Below are 21734 nucleotides of genomic sequence, written 5' to 3'. Positions count from 1 at the left end.
CAGAAATTTTCTCCCGCACTATCCACAGTACTGATGGATAGTGCGGGAGACGCTGATTAAAACGAGCCCTACCTTACCCAGATCCGCCCGGCTGTTCGCCCGCAATTGTACTTTTATTCTATGTAGAAAGGAGGAATGTCCAGCGCAGATGGTCGTGCAAAGATGAATGTTCTTTATTGAATAAAAGCCATGACAGGAGCAAAGTAACGCGTTTCAGGTGCGTTAGCACCCTTAGTCGTACATAAAATGAAACCACAAATGTCTGTATATTTATAGGGGAAATTACGTGGCTCACAGGGAAGGCAGAAGGTGAGATTAATCAAACAGCCGCCCTCCCCGAGCCCGTAACTCATTCAAACAATTCCTGGCTTTATTCAAGATACCAAACATCTTTTATCAGCTGTTGAGAATTTGGAGTGGTCCGAACAGTTTTCGTGGATTACCGCAGACGTTACTTCACTTTATTCTGTTATCCCCCATAGCCGTGCTAAAACAGCATTGGCATGGTTTTTATCTGTGTATTCCCAATACCCCGATGGTCTGCAGGAATATATGATCATGGTTTACGATTATTTACTTACTCACAATTTTTTTATGTTTGATGATCAGTTCTTCCTGCAGACCACCGGGGCATGTATGGGTGCGCACTTCTCCCCCTCCATAGCAAATATCTACATGTCATATTGGGAACATCTCTACTTGTTTTCATCATCTAATGTCTTTAAGCCATACATTATTTCTAATTTACATGCAAATTACATGCAAATTCTACTTTACATGCACGCTCGTGTCATCCCTCACATGTGGTCAATAATCTCCCCATGGGGGAGGCTATTAGAGCTAGACGCAATTGTACTACTGTTCAAGATTTTTCTATGGAGATGGAGAAATTGTCCCGTCGCTTACATCACAGAGGGTACCCCCAGTGGTCATTAGACCGCGCTAAAAGAATTGCTATATCTAAGACCAGAGATGATTTACTTAAAGTCAAACAGTCTACTAAAGCCAGCTCCAATACTATAACTTTTTTCTACTCAGTACAGTGCTCAATATTCCCAAATATGCAACATCTTGAAAAAATACATACCACTTATTACGTCTGATCCTCAACTACAACCTACAATGAGTGCAGGTTTTCGATGTGTAGCTAAGCGTGCTCCCACTCTTGGTCAGACCCTTTCACCTTCTTTGTTTTCTTCCCACAATACATCATCTTCTACTTGGTTAAAAACTGTGGGGACATATAAGTATGGACACACACGTTGTATCTGTTATAACATTCTGTCTCCCACATCTGTTGTCACGTCGTACGCGACAGGAGCCACCTATAATATTAAACAATACATCAATTGTAATACTAAATATGTGGTGTATCTCCTGTCGTGTACGACTTGTAAATTACAGTATGTGGGATGCACGACTAATAGTCTCAAAACACGCATTAGGAAACATCTATCTGACATTCCCCATTTCAACTCCAGGAACGTATCTGCAGTATCTCTTGACTGTGCTCAACACCATGGTGGAGATTTCTCGTCCATTCGCTTATCTGCAATTGAAAATGTTTTTTTGCCCATACGTGGTGGTGATCACAAGCAGAAATTACTCAACTGAGAGGTGTACTGGATTATCAAACTTGCAACCAGAACACCTCAAGGTCTTAATAAACGACAGGATGTCATCTTACATTATTAACACACGTCATTTTTTTTTACAAGTTTCACATTTAATATACTGAGTAATTCTCTTTTTTTTAAATATATTTTTATATTTGTGAGACTTGTGTAAGAGTGACTTTCTTTATACCGTATTTTGCGTCCTATAGGACGCACCGGCGTATAAAATCTAAAAAAATAAAGATTTTGAACCCAATAGTGGTCTTCAACCTGCGGACCTCCAGATGTTGCAAAACTACAACTTCCAGCATGCCCGGACAGCCGTTGGCTGTCCGGGCATGCTGGGAGTTGTAGTTTTGCAACATCTGGAGGTCCGCAGATTGAAGACCACTGCAGGAGGAGGTAATACTCACGTGTCCCCGCCGCTCCGGACCCGTCACCGCTGCCCTGGATGTCGCTCCATCGTTGTCGCCGTGTCCCCGTCGCTCCGGAACGTCTCTGCTGCCGGCCGGGTATCCTCACTCTCCGTCGCCGCCATCACGTCGTTACGCACGCCGACGCACGTACGCGACGTGATGACGGGGAAAGAAAGCGCTGGCCATACAGGGGATCCCTGAACGGAGAAGACACCGAGGAGGCAGGTAAGGTTCCCCCCCGGTGTCCTGTAAGCACTAACCCGGCTATTCTGTCGGGCTGTTCGGGACCGCCGCGGTGAAATCGCTGAACAGCCGGGTTAGTGTCACTTTCCCTTCAGACGCGGCGGTCAGCTTTGATCACCGCGTCTGAAGGGTTAATACAGGGCATCACCGCGATCGGTGATGTCCTGTATTAGCCGCGGGTCCCGGCCGTTGATGGCCGCAGGGACCGCCGCGATAGGGGTGTATTCACCGTATAAGACGCACCGACTTTTTCCCCCCAGTTTTGGGGAAGAAAAAGTGCGTCTTACACGGTGAAAAATACGGTATGTTGGGCCTGTGGTTTCCAACTTAAATGCATAAATTTTAAACTTAAATGATATATAGATATGTTGGTAACCACTCACCTAACATTTAATATACATTTTTTCTTTATCCTGGTGTTCTGTCAATATGTATCTGTTTGGTACATGTCTATTTCCGCTTGATACATATTCAGACAGACCGATTGTGACATACGCGGTTTTTGTGCAATCACCTATGTTCTATTTTGGTGAATTTAATATATATTTTTTCTACTTGTATAATTTATACATTCACCTTGAGATTTGTATGTATGTTATTGCACATTTTCTTTGTTCTATATCAAGATTTTAAGTTTGTATATCTCTACTATTATTGTAAAGGGTTAAGTTACGGGCTCGGGGAGGGCGGCTGTTTGATTAATCTCACCTGCTGCCTTCCCTGTGAGCCACGTCATTTCCCCTATAAATATACAGACATTTGTGGTTTTATTTTATGTACGACTAAGGGTGCTAATGCGCCTGAAACGCGTAACTTTGCTCCTGTCATGGCTTTTATTCAATAAAGAACATTCATCTTTGCACGACCATCTGCGCTGGACATTCCTCCTTTCTCCTTTGAAGTGGTGCTTGCCTTGCACAGTCCGTGCGCTTGGGGCCGCTGAGGGTGAGCTGAACACTTTGTTCACTGCTTGGACATTTTATTCTATGTGTATATCTTGCTGTAACTGGCACGGGCGGGGCTTCTGCAGCTAACTGGCACTGATGTCACTGATGAATATTCACCCCCTCCCTCCAGCTCTCCCTCTCTTCACCGCTCCTAACTGGAGGGAGGGGGGATAACGTCAGTGCCAGTTAGCTGCAAAAGCCCCGCCCGTGCCAGTTACAGCAAGATATACACATAGAATAAAAGTACAATTGCGGGCGAACGGCCGGGTGGATCCGGGTAAGGTAGGGCTCGTTTTAATCAGCGTCTCCTGCACTATCCATCAGTACCTGTGGATAGTGCGGGAGAAAATATCGAACAGTTTTCCTTTAAAAAAAATCCTAAAATCTTGCAGTTTTTATTCTGACATCAGAGCTTAAAACTAAGCTGAGGCTTCCTGTTCTGTACAGATCACTTCTCAGCAGTCTCCTCCTTATCACAAACAGGATTACAGAAAATAGTGACGCCAGTATATAGATAACACAATAGCTAAAGCTCACAGATTGGCCTCCCTCTCCCTGTACTATGATCTCTGCACAGGTCACAGAGCATGCCTTGGAAATGCTCCAATTTTCCAATAAAAAAACCATATACTTATATCATGTAATCATACTGACCCAAACAATAAAGTTGTATTGTTATTTTTAACACAAGGTAAATGTTGTAAGTTTAACCCCTTGAGGACCAGGCCATTTTTTTTGCACTTTTGTTTTTTCCTCCTACCCTTCTAAAAATCATAACACTTTCAGTTTTACACCTACACACCCATATGAGGGCTTGTTTTTTGCGCCACCAATTTAACTTTGTAAGGAAATCAATAATTTCAATAAAAAAAAATTTTTGTGGGGCAAAAATGAAAAACAAAACAAAACGCCATTTTGTAAATTTGGGGGGCTCTCAACTCTACGCAGTGCTCTCTTCGGTAAAAATTTAACTCAAATAGGTTTGATTTTGTTTTACTTCTTTAAAAAAATTAAAACTTTTTGTATGAAAATTTGCATGTTTAGAAATGTCCTCATCTGGCCCCTATAACTTTTTATTTATCTGTATACGGGGATGTGTGAGGGCAAATTTTTTGCGCCATGATCTGTAGTTTTTATCAATACCATTTTTGTTTTGATGGGACTTTTGACCACTTTTAATAAAAAAATGTTTAGGGTATATAAAGTCACCCAAAAATACGCAATTCTGGAATTTGCTATTTATTTACGTAATATGCCATTGACCATGTGGTTAAAGTAACTTAACTTTTTAAAGCTTGGACATTTCTGCACTCGGTGATACCACCTATGTTTATTTTTGTTTACGTATTTTTTGTGGGAAAGGGGGATGTTTCAAACTTTTAGTAGGGAAGGGGTTAAATCACTTATTAACTTTTTTTTTTTTACCCATAGGGGACTATTACATGCCATCTTCAGATTGCATATACTGTTCAATGCTATGCCTTCCGCCATCCTCTCAACTGATCGGGACACCGCAGTTTCACCGGGGTGGTCCCGATTAGCACCGCTGAGCAGCCGGGACGGGCATTTTAACATTTTAGATGCCGCTAACAACTTTGATTGCAGCGCCTAAGGGGTTAATGCCAGGCATCACTATCGGGCTCCCCCGCTATGACCCGCGCTCAGCTCCTGAGTGCGCATCATAGAAGAGCGGGACAAGGGCGTACAGGTACACCCTTTGCCCCCAAGAGGTTAAAACACACACACACACAAAAACAATGGCAAAATTGTGCAGTTTTTTTAAATTTTTATTCCCTGCAGATATAATTAATAAAATTTTGCTCTACAGTGCCACCTAAGGGAACTTAAAGGGATTATCCAGCAATAGAAAAACAGAGCATCGCATTTGTCTGCAGATTGGGCGTAGTATTGCAGCTCAGCTCAATTAAATGGAGAGCCAAGTTGTAATGTAATACCACACACAACCTTAGGACAGGTGTGGTGCTGTTTTACATTACACAGTTCTTGAAATTACTAGTCTGACATAGAAGCTGATCATGAGGATCATAATAGGTGGAAGTAGATATCACTGAATTTTTGTTACAAATAGAGAGCAGTTTTAGACTATTATTCACCATTAGGATCCTGCTTTCTCTTTTGCAGGATGGACTGCTGTTAGCAGGAGCGCCAACTGGCTTCTTTTTTGATGGTAAGTCTTTGCTTTGCATAGTCTTCTGTGTTTACGTCTCCTGTGGGGTGACCTGATAGCAAGTTCTACCTTAAAGGGGTACTCTGGGGAACTAGCCCATCCTTTCCCTCTCATAAACCTATTTAAATGTCTAGATATAAGTAATTAGCTATTTAGAGCTGTTTCCCCTCTTTGGTTGTCACTTACATGAAGTGAGGGAATTATATGATCCAGCCATCCACTCCAGCCTGTCTCTGTCTAAATCCCTCTCTGAAAGCAGCCCCCTGCCCTCGTGAGAGACACTGACCATGTGGTTTCTGCCCTGCACTGATGAGTCATGCTCCCTTTAGTGCTGAGGACTGGGAGGTGTATGCAGCCATAGCCAATCAGATACTGAACCTCTCTCTGCTACTCAGAGCAGGAGGATGGGGGCTGCTCTTAGAGAGGGAGCTGGCTTGCAGAGCAAGCTGGAAGATGTAGGCAAGGGGAGGTAAGGATGGCAAAGAATACAAAAGCAGCCAGAGAAGACAAAAGGGGCCACAGGAGCCATGCATATCAGGCAGGGTGGTTTACAGGGAACATATCCAGTATGGTGGCTTTGGAGCTTATATGGTGGCTTTGGAGCATATATATATATGTGGGAAGCCTATCAGGCTGAATTTGTGGGAGGGGCTTTGGCTATTTAACATCCATCGGCCCCTCCCTCTGGGTGTATGCTGGGTTGGCGAAATTGCGGGGGTTTTTTCGTTGCGTACGCTGGGTCAGGTGTGTGGTGGTGCAGGTAAGTTCCGGGTGACCGGCAGGTTTCTTTTACTGGGGCCCTGATCTGTTGCTATTGCTCCCCTCGTTTGGCGGGCAGGCTCCGGCACCCAGCGTGTTATGTAGGCGGCGGTCCGTCGGTGCAGCGCGTGCCCGGGCTGGCCGCAGTGAACATGGCCTCTGGATCCAGCGGCAGCTGGCGGCATGGCAGGCGCGGGGAGACGCGACCCACGTGGGTCTCCCTGTGCCGGCGTCTCACGTGTAACACGGGGTTCTGAACGGGCGGAGTCACACGCATGCCAGTAAGCCGGCGGTATAGCTCCACGGATGGCCAGCAGGTGGCGCTGGAAAAAAAAAAAAATGTGTGTGAGGAAATGTGTTAGGCTTACAGAGTGTATTGGTACCATGCAGTAATAAGGGGCTGGCTCATGGTGCACCGGTGTCAGGCCACAGTTCCTGACACATGCACTGTCGCAGACAAGGGGCAGCTTGTAAGTTAATACTATAATCCATATTACTGTGGCTTCGGTTTAGGGGGGGCGGGGTGGTCATGCATATCGGGGTACCGGGTCAGAGGCTTGGGGTAGCCAAGTAATTAGTGGGGTTAGGGTAGTTTCAGGCATAGGGGGGGGGGGGCTAGGGGGTGCCAGCATGTATGGGTCAGAGGTGGTAGGTGGCGCGTAAACCATATGGTTAGAACACTGTTAGTTTCTCTTGCAGATTAGGTGGGCTGTATCCAGTTAGGTGGTCGTTACGTTCCTGGTCATTGCAAACTTGGCTACGGTCAGTACCAACCGTACGGCGGTTGTTCATGTTATTTATTCACGTTTCACGGTGGTCATCACTTTCGCTAGCAGACGCTAGTTCACGTCATTTCAGTTAAATGCTTAATACTCCTGTTACATTAGTTAATGTTACGCACTGCTGCTGTTACACATAGGCCCTGAATCACTGTATATCTGACTCGACATGTCAGATAGGGTTCAAGGCGTCATTGCTACTGTCACGCATACAGAGCATTTCGTTTACACGGGTAGTGGTCACTGCGATCTTGACTCTTCTTCAAGGGTGACCACTTGCCTGCGGTGGTTGCTGACACGTCTTCAGAGCCATCGCTAGTTAGTTAGAAACGGTGCACACTGTAATCTTGACTCGCAGTCAGGAGGTGTTCACGGTTTAATTATTCATGACTATACGCGTCATGCACACGTTCTCGGTCAGACACACGGTCAGGCCTCGTTTCAAACTATTCAGGTGGTACTCTGGGTCGCACTGGCGCTACGGTCAGCACTCTTGGGTTCGGCCACATTGCACGGGCAGTCTGCAGCTGTAAGCTAACATTAAGTATGTATTCGGTTGTTTGCAGGGTTACAGTCGATTTGCTGTTCGTTTCAGGTGTCTTACTGTTGTGTTACAGTGGTGGTAAGGTCAGCCAGTACTCAGCAAGGGGGGTACACGTTTCTCATATCTGGTGACTCACGATTACCGTTTTTTTCCCCAGCACCCGTTACGGCCCGGACAGGTCATGTCTCACGTGTCAGACATAGAGGACCCGATGTCCATCCCTGATACACCAGCTAGAAGCTCCGTGCGAGGGACGCCCTCCTCTGCAGCTTACAGGGCTTGGACGATCCCCAAGTTGATGGAGGAGTTGCGCAAGAGGGCAATTCCATTTCCAGCAACCGCCCGAAAAGCAGAGTTGTACAAACTCCTCATGGCGGATCAGGGGGCTGGCGACAGTCAGGAGGGGACCTCGGGCCAGTCCACCCTCTCTGAACTGCATGCAATGGTGACTTCCATGTTGGGCAGGCTGGATTCTCTGGAGAGAAGGGGCATTCAGGGGCCCCCAGCTCCAGCAGCAATGCAGGCGCCAACGCCTACACAGATGTCTGCCCCTGTTCCGGTAGGCAACCCAGGTAGGCACTCTGGGCCATCAAGGGTGTCACCAGTCCATTTTGTCCCAGCGGCCCTGAGAAAGGACATACTGGAAGGGAAGGACATCAATTTGGCGGCCCTGTTGCTATCTGCCTTCGACGTTGAGGACACTAGAACGGTAGCGTGCGCTGACTTATCTGTTGTCCTTAAGAGTAAGGACACCAGGCTGAAACGGAAGCTAAATATTCACGAGTTTGTGATTGCCTTCAGCAAATACAGGGAGGTGATATGCTCAGCGAGGCCGGAGCGCAGAGAGGAGCTCGACCTGTATTTGCTGAGGGTTACTGAATACGCATACAAATACGGTGGTACCCATTTCTACGATTATCATAGAAGTTTCTCAGCCATGGCAGCGGCGGCCTTCAGCCAAGATGGGTACCTCACGGACAGGAGCATCGAAGATTCACAGATGTTCTGCAGCCACTTCGCAAATCTCAAATTCCCCGCATGTGCCGCCTCTCAATCAATCACGCATACTACGGCGTGGTGTGTAGGGCTGGCTCAACAGGGCGAGCAGGGCGCCACCAGACTGTCCACTTCCACGGACAGTTTCAGCAGGTCCGCACCTTCCGTGGATAAGTTGGGCCGTCCAGTACACTATCTCGGAGGCTCACAAATTTGTAACAACTATAACATGTCTTCGTGCAACTTCAGCAATTGCAGGTTATTACACGTCTGCTTCTACTGCTTCAGGGCACATCCGGGCTCTGCATGTAGGCAGAAAGGGCCAGCATGACTAGGCGGGGTACGTACCCCAGTCCTGGCCGCTCTGCTCGCGGATCACCCGGACCCAGATTGGCTCCAGTGGTTGATCAATAGTTTTGATAGAGGCTTCCACGCCGGCATGGTCACACTGCCGCAGGCCACATTTGAATGCGACAATCTGCTGTCTGCCGTAAACGATCCCGCTGTTGTCACTGAATTAATAAATGCTGAGCTAATGAAAGGTTATATGATTGGCCCCTTGTTAGTTTCTCCATTCAGGTCTTGGAGGGTCAGTCCGGTAGGGGTGGTAACAGGCAAGTTCAATGGGTAAAAGAGACTGATATTTGACTTGTCGGCTCCTCATGGGTCACTTGTCCCCAGTATCAACTCTCTCATTCCATCCGAGGAGTTTAGCATGCATTATTCTTCCATAGACCAGGCTATTCAGGTCATCTTGGCGCTCGGCCCAGGGACTTGAATGGCGAAGGCGGATATCACTGATGCCTTCAAGTTGCTACCATTGCACAGGGACCAGTGGCAATGGTTTGGGCTCAAATGGCAGGGGGCATATTATTTTGCTTCCAAGTTGACTTTCGGATGCAAGAGCAGCCCGTGGCTGTTTGACCAACTGGCCCAGGCATTGCACTGGCTGCTGGTTAAATGTCTCTGGATGCAGCCAGGTCATCCATTATTTGGATGACTTTCTTCTGCTCAGTCGCCCGAGGGAAGAGCCGGACCAGTTGGTCAGATTGCTGAAACTGTTCACTGATATTGGGGTGCCAGTGTCTCCCAAGAAAACGGTCGGTCCAACTAAGTGTCTCACCTTTCTGGGAGTAATCCTAGATTCAGTCGCAATGCAAGTCAGCTTGCCCACTGACAAACTCAACCGTATCAGAGACACTATCCACAAGTACACGGTCTCCCAGGTCACGACCAAGGGCGAGTTGCAGAGCTTGCTGGGAATGCTGGCATTTGCTATGCGAGCAATTCCGCAGGGCAGAGCGTTCGTATCCAGAATATTGTCTTTGCTGCATGGTGTCCCTCATCAACACAGTAGGGTTTGGTTAGATTGCCAAGCCCTGGCTGACCTGAACATGTGGGATAGGTTCATGGCACAATAGAATGGGACGGCTATGTTTGTCCCGCCAGCCTCCGAGTTGTCCCCCAAGATCTGCACCGATGCGTCATCTTCCACCGGTTATGGTGCAGTGTGGGGCGGCAGGTGGATGGCGGGCCAATGGTCCAAGCAGGTATTGGCTCTGGCAGGCTTCAGCAGCACTTTGGCACTTTTTGAGGTTTTCCCCATTGTAGCAGCTGCAGTGACATGGGGCGACAAGTGGTCAGGGCAGACAGTGGAGTTTCAGTGTGACAATCAGGCGACAGTTGCCATAGTCAACAAGGGCAGTTCCAGGCATGCTACTGTCATGTCATTCATGCGCAGGCTAGTCTGGGTGTCCTTACAACACAACTTCAATTTTGTAGCCAGACACATACCGGGGGTAGACAACACGGCCGCAGATGCTCTGTCCAGGGCTAATTTTCATCTCTTTTCACAGGTGGCTCCGCAAGCAGACGCAGTAGGAACACAACCCCCTTGCCTGGCACAATTAATCTTGGACTGAATTATTACACACAGGTGGCCCGGGAGTTAATGTCGGACGCCTTAGCCCCCAATACCAGAAAAGCCTATCATGCAGCACACGACACCTTTAGGTCATATCTGTCGCAACATAGCATCCCCTTTTCTTACGACACCACTATCATTCTATCTTTCATCGGTTTCTGCCACTCTTCTCTGCACCTGTCTCATAGCACTGTTAAATCTTACCTTTCGGGCATTCAGCATTTCATTTCTTTATCCCACCCAGACAGGCTATCTATCCTATCATCTCAGGCTGTCAAGGCTGCGCTCAGAGGGGTGGTGGCTCGTAGCGCCACAGCGCCACCTCTCAGGAAACCGATCAGCGGCGACCTGTTCCGAGCCATGTCTGACGCATTAGCCAATAACCCGTTTGGCTTCGAGCGCAGTCTGATAATCAAATCTGCCAGTTATCTAGCCTTCTATGGCTTCCTCCGGCCGGGTGAATTTTCATGTGTCAGGCGGGGAGCGACACATCCACAGAAGGCTCATTTAAGGTGGCAGGGTTCTTGGTTCGAAGTTTCACTGTCCGACACAAAAACTTGCAGGTGGGGGGCGGTGGTTAAGTATTTTCCTTCAGGCAACAACTGGTGCCCGGTGGCGGTGTTGGCACAACTGGTTGAGTTCCTCCATGATAAGCCTCCGGAGTCGCCACTGTTGCCACCACTGTTTCGGTGGGGGTGCTCTTACCACTTCTCTTTTCACATTGCATGTCCGCACGCTGCTTGGCAATTTAGGACACAACCCCAGAGAGTTCTCAGGTCACTCATTCCGCATAGGAGCAGCATCGGCGGCCTCCAGGCACAAGGTGCCTGTACATGTCATCCAGAAGTTGGGGAGGTGGCGTTCTGATGCATATACCACTTATGTCCCAGATCCCTCAAGGGAAATGGCAGAGGCATTTCAATTTTTGGCATTATAAATAAATGATACTTAATTACCCTAACTGGTGGTGTATTTTTGCCCTCTATAGGCGGACCCTCGACGCGATTTTCAGGCACACCTCAACCGCTGTTCTATGTTATAAGTAGAGTTTTGTGTTAGGTCTTGGTAAATCTAGTTTCTTGCAGGTGGCCTTGGCAGGAGTTAACAGGTAAGCCCATGCACGGTTCAAAGTCCTGACCACAAATATATATATATATATATATATATATATATATATATATATATAGTGATCCCTCAACTTACAATGGCCTCAACATACAATATTTTCAACATACAATGGTCTTTTCTGGCCCATTGTAACTTGAAACCAGACTCAACATACAATGCTACAGACAGTCCAGATCTGCGAAAACTGGCAATGGCTGAAAGAACCGACCAAGCAGAATGGGCATTTCACTGGTAAAACCCCTGTATTCCAAAGTGCATGCACTGACTGGCTGTCTGGTAGCGCCCCCTACAGTACAGGGAGGTACTACATGTTCTGTACTACTCTTTACCTGTGCCAGGGATAGCTGCTCCAGGTGGGGGCAGCTCCATTTTACTTTTTTGGGATACTGTGTGTACTGTATAGGACCCTGAAGAAGCTCCTGTCCTCTACATAGACAGTGATTTACAGCTCCCAGCAGATCTTTCTTACTTTTATATGTAAAGACTTGCGTTATCTACACTGTTCAAAAAACATAAAGGCAGCACTAAGATAACACATCCTAGATCTGAATGAATGAACTAATCATATGAGCGTATGAAATACTTTAGTCTTTACATAGTTGAATGTGCTGACAACAAAATCACACAAAAATGATCAATGGAAATCAATGGGTTGTAGACTCCGCCTCATGCTACCACTAGAGTGAAAGCACCGCCAGCGTTCAAAAGTGACCAAAACATCAGCCAGGAAGCATAGGAACTGAGAAGTGGTCTGTGGTCACCACCTGCAGAACCACTCCTTTATTGGGGGTGTCTTGCTAATTGCATATAATTTCCACCTGTTGTCTGTTCCATTTGCACAACAGCATGTGAAATTGATTGTCAATCAGTGTTGCTTCCTGAGTGGACAGTGTGATTTCACAGAAGTGTCATTGACTTGGAGTTACATTGTGTTTGTTAAAGGGGTACTCCGGCCCTAAGACATCTTATCCCCTATCCAAAGGATAGGGGATAAGATGCCTGATCGTGGGGGTCTTGCCACTGGGGACCCCCGAAATCTTTCATGCAGCACCCGCTATCATCAGCCTCCGGAGCGAACATGCTGCCAAACAAATCAGCAGAACCAATGTTTGGAAAATCGATTTTATTACAGATTTTCCCCATTGCCTATAATTGGGTAGTCCAAATCCATAATCAGCAAAATCCAAAACTGCAGGTATTTAAATTGCATATTCTGCACCCAAATCTTCAACAAATCCAAATCCACATGATTCGGTTTTTGGACAGAAACACTGCTGATTTTCTAGTGTTCACTGAATTTAGCAGAGGATCTTTTGGAGGACATATCTCAGGACCTACTGGACATATTTAAGTAAATGACCCCTTGTTGGACTCCGGTTCACCCCCACTATAACCCAATGGATTGGGTTTAGTGTGGGTGAACAGGCTGACAGTTTTTGTTTAAAAGCAGCTCCTCCTTGGCCACCCCTCAGTGTTTCCTGTCTCTACACGGATTGGGCAAGGAGGTGCTATGGTGGACAGAGTTGTTGATGTGACCTGCCCGTCCCTGTAAGGCTTCTTTCACACTACAAAATTCTCAGTTTTAAAAAATCCGTACGAAGTTCCGTCTAAAAATCCTGTACGGCCGTTCATGAACTATTTCTCCCGTTACTATCTTCTGTCACAAAATAATGGCCGCTATTAATAACGGGCTATAACAAATTCAAACGGCTATTAGAAAAATCCCATATACTATAATGGGATTTTCTAATGGCCGTATAGGATTTTGTAACTGCCGTTTTCAGCTGATTTCCAGATGGAACTTCATATGGATGTTTAAAAACTGAGAATTTTATAGTGTGAACGGGGCCTAACGATCGGGGGCTACGGCGACTCTCCTTCCTGTAGAGTCAGGGTTGCTGCCAGCACTCCTGGTGGAGTAACCTAGCCGCTATGGTACCATGGAAGTGGAAAAAAGTTCCACCCTTCCCATGCTGCTGGAAGAAGAATCCTCCTGGGCTTCCAGATCTGTTCCAGGATTTGCAACACATGGCATGTGAGATTGGAAGATTAGGCCCATTGGTGTGTCTGAGACGGGCCCTACTGCATTTTGGCGCCAAATTTAAAAAGAGGCTGCTTTTGCTGAACAGGCATAATTTCCTAAAGGAATAGCGTGAGACCATGGATTCCTCAATGGCCCGTTCACACTACGGAATTTCAGCAGAATTTCCGGGCGGAATTCCGCGGGCGCAATTCCGCGGTGTGAACTTTAACATTAGTGTGAACAGGTCTCCGCGAGACCCATTCACACTGCGGAATTTCAGCGGCGGACATTTCCGCCTCTAAAAGTGTTCCGCGCAAAGAAAGAACATGTTCATTCTTTGTGCGGATTCCGCGAGCACTGCATAGCCATCAATTGTGACGGCTCAGTGCCCCGAGGCCCTAGCGCCGAAGCATTTTCGGCGGCGGAATTCGACCGCGAGAATTCTGTAGTGTGAACGGGGCCAATAAGTGCTTGTCCTGACGCTGCAGAACCTGCAACCAAGCCCAGTTCTGTGGGTAGGGCTATAAGCCTACTATCATGCAAATGTTTGCTAAGCTTTTTTTCTTGGGGCTCTTCTCTGTTTTGGTTTCTAGGGTGAAAAGGAGACTTCTCAGAAGACAAGGGGTGACCCTATAAAGAAGCCTAAAAATGTATCAAGTGTACTTCTGTTCTTTAAGCTATTTATGAAAACAACTTGTATTCCCTATGTATAGCTGGGGTCCATATGGAGGATAGAGCATCTCTAGTGGGTGAAATGAGATTTATTGTACAGTATAAGGTAATTCCCCAATAGCAAATGGAATTTGGGTGAGCCCTCTGTTTCTGCCAACCTCCCCCCCTTTCCTAAAAAGCAGAGAGTTAATGTTATATCATCCTCGGACTCTGAGTCTTGTTCCCTGGAGTAGGTGCCCTCTAATATATAGAGTGGGGAGGGAAAAAGGGCAGACTCTGAGGATGGGAAAAATGGCAAGTACTATTTTAGCTTTGGGAATACCGATTGTCTTCTTAAAGCTATCTGTACCACCATGAATATTAAGAAGGAGGGTTAAACAAAGTTTGTTGGTTTAGGGTCAAGGAAAAGCAGTATGTTTCTGGAAAACCTGAACCTTGATTAATTATTCTTACTGTTCAATCATTTTCCACAAGTCCTACATGATGGCACCACCTTGTATCCCATCCGTGGTTAAATGTTGTTGGGTGTAATTCATTTGCCTTTAAAGGAGTATTCCACTGGCCAGCGTTTGGAAGTAAATGTTCCGAACGCTGTTTTCACGCATCGGGGGTCGGCGACACCCCTCGTGACATCATGGTCACACCCCCTCAATGCAAGTTTATGGAAGGGGGCGTTACTCCCATAGACTTGCTTTGAGGGGGCATGGCTGTGATGTCACGAGGGGTGTGGCCGACCCCCACAGCTCAAAAACATTTACTTCCAAACGCTGGCCAGTGGAGTACCCCTACAGAGCAGGGCCGGTTCTGCATATATGCAAAATAGGCAGCCGCCTAAAGCGCCATCTTGATGGGGGCGCCACTCTACCCACTGCAAGAAAGTTAGTAATTAGCCAGCATTTGAAGCACCCGCCGTTCATCCGAAGCATCCGCCCAGCCGGAACCGCTGTCGTGTAAGGAGGGGGTTTGTTACAGTGTGTCACCCCAGTAGTAGGTGATTACATGAGGAGTGCTTTGTTACAATGTGTGACACCCCAGTAGTAATGTGATTACATGAGGAGGAGGTTTGTTACAGTGTGTCACCCCAGTAGTAAGATGGGGCGTGTCAAAGGGTGGAGCCAATGGGCGGAGTTGAGGGGGTGGCAAAATTAGCTTTTGCCTAGCGTGGCAAAAATCCTTGCAACAGCCCTGCTACAGAGGTGAGGGTAGCATCTTCCAATCATGGTTCCGTCAGGAGGGACTCATGGAAAACAAATAAACAGCACAAATAAGGCACAATGTAGCTCTACTGTGCTTTGCCAGTTCAAAGAAAGTTGCTTCTGGTTAAATCTCAAACTTGTACAATGTCATTCAATGTCATATTTCACACATGTGGATTTTGCTGTGGATTTTCCGCAGCAGATTTTGATACTCACTGAAGTCAATGAAAAACAATAGCAAAAAGTGTAAATGTACCCTTATACTGTTTACAGTAACTAATTTCTTCTTTGCCCAATCTAGGACTATTCATGACTGTGCCGCTGACCTCTATACAGAACGCTCCCACTGGCATTCAACGATATTTTCATAAGCTGTATACATCACCTGAGTTTACAGTTTCAGCTGACGCATATCAAGGTATATATACATTTCTACACAGTTTTGGTTCCCAACTGAAGTAGAATAAAAAAGTGCAGTCTGTTACGAATGTCTGGTGCCACTAGATGGCTCTGTAGCTGAGAGGTTCTAAAGTATAAGAATGTCAGTTATTTTTTGTCTTGTTTGTCTCATGTGTAAAAATCTCATTTGTTTCTAGTTCAGTCTCCATTTTGGATAACCAGTAAAAAGACATATCTCAATGCTGTTGCATCGTATTATTTATCAACAATAATTAAGTACAAGACATAACAGAATGCTTTAAGGCAAAATATATGTACGGTCTTATACCTTATTGAGGGCATGAGAGGGAGGCCCGTGACCAAGGTAGTAGAGTACTAAAGAGAATCCCTGTGTGTAGTTTTGCCTAAGTGATTCTTTTAACTATTTCTACCTTCTAGGAACTTTGGAACCTATTGTTAACATGATTTTCAATCTACCGTAACAAGTGTATATTTGACTAGTAATTAACTGCTGAGGCTATTTTTTGCACTTTTGTAGTTTTGCACCAGTTGTGGTCGTATGTTCATCTTTGTATATTTTAATTGATATTTAGTAAAAGTTACATTTTACACTTCATCTTTGCGTCTAATTGGTAGAAATAAAATTTTTGTACATGTATTAATACTTTCTCCAAGGAAACTACTATCTTAGTTACCTCGAGGAATGACGCACTATCTTATTTTCCTCTATATATTTAAATCCCATTCAGCCATTTTGAATTTACAAATGACAGATGACATTATAGCATGCACATTCGTTCTCACCAAGCTTTTCCAGACCGCGAATAGCAAATTATATGGTAATACATGTCAGGTTCTCACACTTTTTAATCTAGCAACATAGTTTGTAAGGCTAAAAAAAGATTGACCTGTAATGTTGATCCAGAGGAAGGTATTGCTGTTTAAAAATAATGCAATGTTGGATGACTACCCCAGCTCAGTCATGACACTTTTTGAAGACATAAATGGAACAAAATATGTAGCAATCTGTGTCTTAGCTGGAGGAATGGAGAACTGGTAAAGATTTTACAATAGGGCCCAAAAACATCAAGTTAAGCATTTGATCTGGTGTGTATACATCCAACGATCAAAGGGGTAATGTTTCTCCTGAAGGAGAGTGTCATTAAGATGTGTGGGAAGGAAAGGTATGTAAAGCAGCTCTCGCACCACATTTCCAAATGGTTTTCCTTTAAAGGAGATCTGCAGCGGTATATAACTTATCCCTATCCTGCAGATAAGGGATAAGTGTTTGATCATGGGGGGTCTGACCGCTGGGACCCACCACGATCTCCGGTATGGGGCTCCGGCTCTCTCTGTGTAGGAGGCATGTCGGCCGCAGTATGACGCCGCATCAGACATGCCCCCTCCATGTATCTCTATGGGAGAGGCCTCTCCAGTAGAGCTGACTAGAGGGGACGTGTCTGACGACCTCAGTGAGGTCGACAACACAAACACTAGCCATGCAGAGAAATGTCAGTGCTGGGTCCCTGTATGGAAGAACGCAAGTGGGTACCAGCGATTGGACCCCTGTGATCAAACACTTATCTCTTATCTGCAGGATAGGGGATAAGTTATATACCGCTGCAGATCTCCTTTAAAGTTAGTGTTTCACTCCAATTAGGAATTTCGGAAACTGACTGGAATGTATGTCATGCACTTAGCTTAAAGGGGTACACCGGTTTTATAAAACGTATCCACTCTCCACAGAATAGGGGATCAGTGCCTGATCATGGGGAGGGGGGTACGACTGCTGGGACCCCTGGCAGTCTCCTGTACGGGGCCCGATTTCTCCCTGCTGAACTCATCAGTCATGTCTTCTCCTCTAAGTGCTCTGGTCCCCACCTTTGTAGATAGCTTGTGGTGAACAGGAGTGACGGACCACCCGTCACAGTGGTCGGCCCCATAGCCCACCCCCGCCTTGCAATCAGACAATTATTTGCTATCCTGTGAATAGAGGATACGTTTTATAAAAACTTCTCTACGAGAAAACTGGAAAACCACTTGACAAAGGTGCTGAGAGAGCTGCTTTGCCTATCCTTGCTTCTAGCGAGGCAGATCATTCACTATTTTTTCTTTCATTTTCTATTTGCAGGGTTCTCAGTTACTTACGGTGAATTTACATATGATGATAATCCAGGTATTGTATTGAAGCTATGTGTTGTATGGACTTATTTATGACTGGTGGGAGCCATTTTGTAATGTGACTGAACAACGTTTTGATAAGCTGGAAACCATCTATGAGATGCAAGTTTATATTATTTGCAGGAATGCATGAAAAAGGGTCTGTTTATTTTCCAAAAACAGCACTATGTTTGTCCATGGTCTAGTAATGAAACTAGACCCCATTCAGTCTAGCTGCAAAAAATTGTTTGGCTGTTAATCTTAACAATATGTTTTTTGTATTTTGTAGACCTGATCATTGGAGTCCCAAACTATCTTGATGTTGGAGCGGTAGGTAAAACTTAAAACTACAGTCACTATCACACTACACTAACATTTTTGTATTATTTCCTAGTGATGCATATGAAACCCTGTAAGAGTATATTCATGTGAGGTGGATACGCAGAAAATCCACAGTACCGTATATTATAGTAGAAGCAAAGTCTATGAAATATATAGTTTGCTTTATCGCTCTTCCAGACCTTTTAAATGCATTATTTTTGGCCGCACATCTTCTGTGTACAGTGGTCCCTCAAGTTACAATATTAATCGGTTCCAGGACGACCATTGTATGTTGAAACCATTGTATGTTGAGACCAGAACTCTATGGAAACCTGGTAATCGGTTCTAAAGGCAACAAAATGTCATCCAAAAATAGGAAAAAGTGGGGATTAAAGAAAAATAAGTAGATAACTAATATAGATAAAGCAAATCCGCACATATAAAAGTAATAAAGATCTGCTGGGAGCTGTAAATCACTGTCTAGGTCAGTGTTTCCCAAGCAGAGAGCCTCCAGCTGTTGCAAAACTACAACTCCCAGCATGCCCGGACAGCCAAAGGCTGTCCGGGCATGCTGGGAGTTGTAGTTTTGCAACAGTTGGGGGCACCCTGCTTGGGAAACACTGGTCTATGTAGAGGAGAGGAGCTTCTTCAGGGTACTGTACAGTACACGCAATGTCCTAAAAAAGTAACATGGAGCCGCCCTCACCTGGTGTCCAAAGGAGCAGCTAACCCTGGAACAGGTAAAGTGTACAGAACATGTAATACCTCCCTGTACTGTAGGGGGCGCTACCAGATGCCAGTCAGTGCATCCACTTCAGTAATACAAGTAAAGAGTACAGAACATGTAATACCTCCCTGTACTGTAGGGGGCGCAACCAGACACCAGTCAGTGCATACACTTCAATAATACAGGGGTTTTACCAGTAAATTGACCATTCTGATTGGTCGGTTCTTCCGGCCAGTGACACTTTTCACAGATCTGGACTGTCTGTAGCATTGTATGTCGAGTCTGTTTTCAACTTAGGATGGTCCAGAAAAGACCATTGTATGTTGAAACTATTGTATGTTGAGGCCATTGTAAGTTGAGGGATCACTGTGCACAAGATAATGTGTGACTAATAATAATTTTATTGGTCGCACAAAAGACAACAATCAAGCATTCCACACAGGCCAGTTATTGTGAACAAGCATTCCTAGACACGCTCCTTCACCTGATAATCTGCCTGTGTAAAAGGCCCTTAAGAAATCCGCAGAGAGTCCGTTTGGAGATGAATCTGCGATGCGGATTTGAATTCTGCAGCATGTCACATTGTGCAGCAGATAAGCTGCAGATTTGGAAATCTATATATGCTTGCTAGTTGAGAAACCTACTGTATTTTAATTCTGGGACTGCTGGAAGTCAGTGCCAAAACTGGGATATAGAGAGTAAGCTTTAAACCTAACGCCAGGGACCCATTCATTAGCACATCCCCATTATGCTGAGGGGATATTAAAAAAAACTAGCATGCCCTCTTGTACCCAGAGAACACAACCACAACCTTACTATAGATGTCCAGCAGAAACAGATAATAGTCCGGCACTGCGTCCCACCTGGACCCGTATTCCGCCAACGTGTGACTAGCAGCCTTCAATGTAATGGAATGTGACCTGGTGCTCTGACAGTAAGTTCAACTTGATAAATAGATTTCCAAAGAAAAATGAATGTCGGCACTCACCAATTCTACCGTATTTCTTCTTTATTTCATATACTCACATATACATAGGACAGGACGACATGTATGGGGGGGGGGGGGGTACCACAAGGCAACAGCACTGTTTCGCTCACTGAAGAGCTTCAACTGGCCTCACTTGAAGCTCTTCAGTGAGCGAAACAGTGCTGTCGCCTTGTGGTACCCCCCCCCCATACATGTCGCCCTGTCCTATGTATATGTGAGTATATGAAACAATGAAGAAATACGGAAGAATTGGTGAGTGCCGACATTCATTTTTCTTTGGAAGTCTTCTTACCATAGATGTGCCTATGAGATTGTGATTGGTCATGAATGGTAGTGTTGAGTGCCACTCAGTTGGTGTACATGCTGACTTGTTTTTCACTGTGTAATAGATGGTTTCATTGGACTGTAATCGAAAGACCTCTCCTACTTTCCAAGCAGTGTCACATTTTACCCCACATGTGTCCTTACTATTGATTTATTACAGGCTTACTTTTTGGTTACTTAAAGCAAAGTGGGAAATCTAAATAAAAAAATATTCTCTAGTAGTAAACAACATCTGGTATTCATTCACTGTTAGCTTTGACTAGAGATGTAACATTTCCAGAAAATTAGAAGCCTTTAAAAAAAAATTATAATAATAATTTTTTTCTGGAAAAAATTTAAATTGGGAGTAGTTTTATTAATGTAAAACTTTTTTAATGCTGAATGTTGGTCTCACCATTTTACTGAGTGGAGGAAACTAAAACTAATTTACTTGGCAAACATTATCTGTGAGGGGAGAACATTATCTGTGATGAGGAGAACATTATCTGTGATGAGGAGAACATGATCTGTGATGAGCGAGAGAACATGATCTGTGATGGGGAGAAGATTATCCCTAGGGGGAGAGAACATTATCTGTGATAGGGGAGAACATTATCTTTGACGGGGAGAACATTATCTGTGATGGGGAGAACATTATCTGTGATAGGGGAGAACATTATCTGTGATAGGGGAGAACATTATCTGTGATAGGGGAGAACATTATCTGTGATGGGGAGAACATTATCTGTGATAGGGGAGAACACTAATAGGAATCCGATAAATGTCAATTAGGGCCGATCTGAGAGGACAGAAACATCAACTACTGTAATACCAACACGATGGAGCCCAGCCACAACCAGTCTAAACTAAAACATTTTCCTTGCAGCACCCCTAGAGACAGAAAGGCATATTGCATTAAAAATGACCTTCTCAGTATTTGAATGGTTTTCTAGGATTTGCTTGTCTTCAGGTGAAGGTGCATTCACACCACGATTTCTTCATATAGCTGCCGTACGGTCCGGCAGGGAAACTGCAAAACTGGCTGCTGTGGTATCCCGCCGAACCTGCGCCGCCGAACTGATTTGGTGCAAAAATGAGCTGACCGGAGTCACAATCTGACAACTGGAGTCAGATTGTGACTCCGGTCAGCTCATTTTTGCACCAAATCAGTTTTATTGCCGAACTTAAAACTGCGGCTTACTCCATTTTGCCTTACTCCATTTTGTTTATTTTTTTAAAATTTTTCCAGAAAAAAAAATGGATTTGGAAAACTGGGGAAAACATTTCCTTTATATATATGTAATCTTGTATGTAGTGAATTAGAATTTAACTTTTTCCCATTATGACCTCTGTAGTTATAAAACCATACATACATACTTATTGCTTACCAGCACTTTACTTTCCT

At 45.1% G+C, this 21734-nt stretch overlaps 1 protein-coding gene across 4 annotated transcripts in view; it reads left to right on the top strand.

The window, feature by feature from the left end:
• Positions 1-21734, top strand: part of ITGA2B (integrin subunit alpha 2b) — an 85207-nt gene that overhangs the window by 26753 nt on the left and 36720 nt on the right. For all 4 annotated transcript variants that reach the window (XM_056548853.1, XM_056548850.1, XM_056548851.1 and 1 more), the window contains 4 exons: positions 5365-5410; positions 15733-15849; positions 17962-18006; positions 18280-18320. In XM_056548853.1, the coding sequence (XP_056404828.1) occupies positions 5365-5410; positions 15733-15849; positions 17962-18006; positions 18280-18320 (249 nt within the window). The remainder of the gene's footprint in view (positions 1-5364; positions 5411-15732; positions 15850-17961; positions 18007-18279; positions 18321-21734) is intronic.

Source organism: Hyla sarda, chromosome 12 (assembly GCF_029499605.1).
Source record: "Hyla sarda isolate aHylSar1 chromosome 12, aHylSar1.hap1, whole genome shotgun sequence".
NCBI classification, from domain to species: Eukaryota; Metazoa; Chordata; class Amphibia; order Anura; family Hylidae; genus Hyla; species Hyla sarda.
Note: the sequence above shows the minus strand (reverse complement) of the source record. Positions and strands in the feature narration are given on the sequence as shown.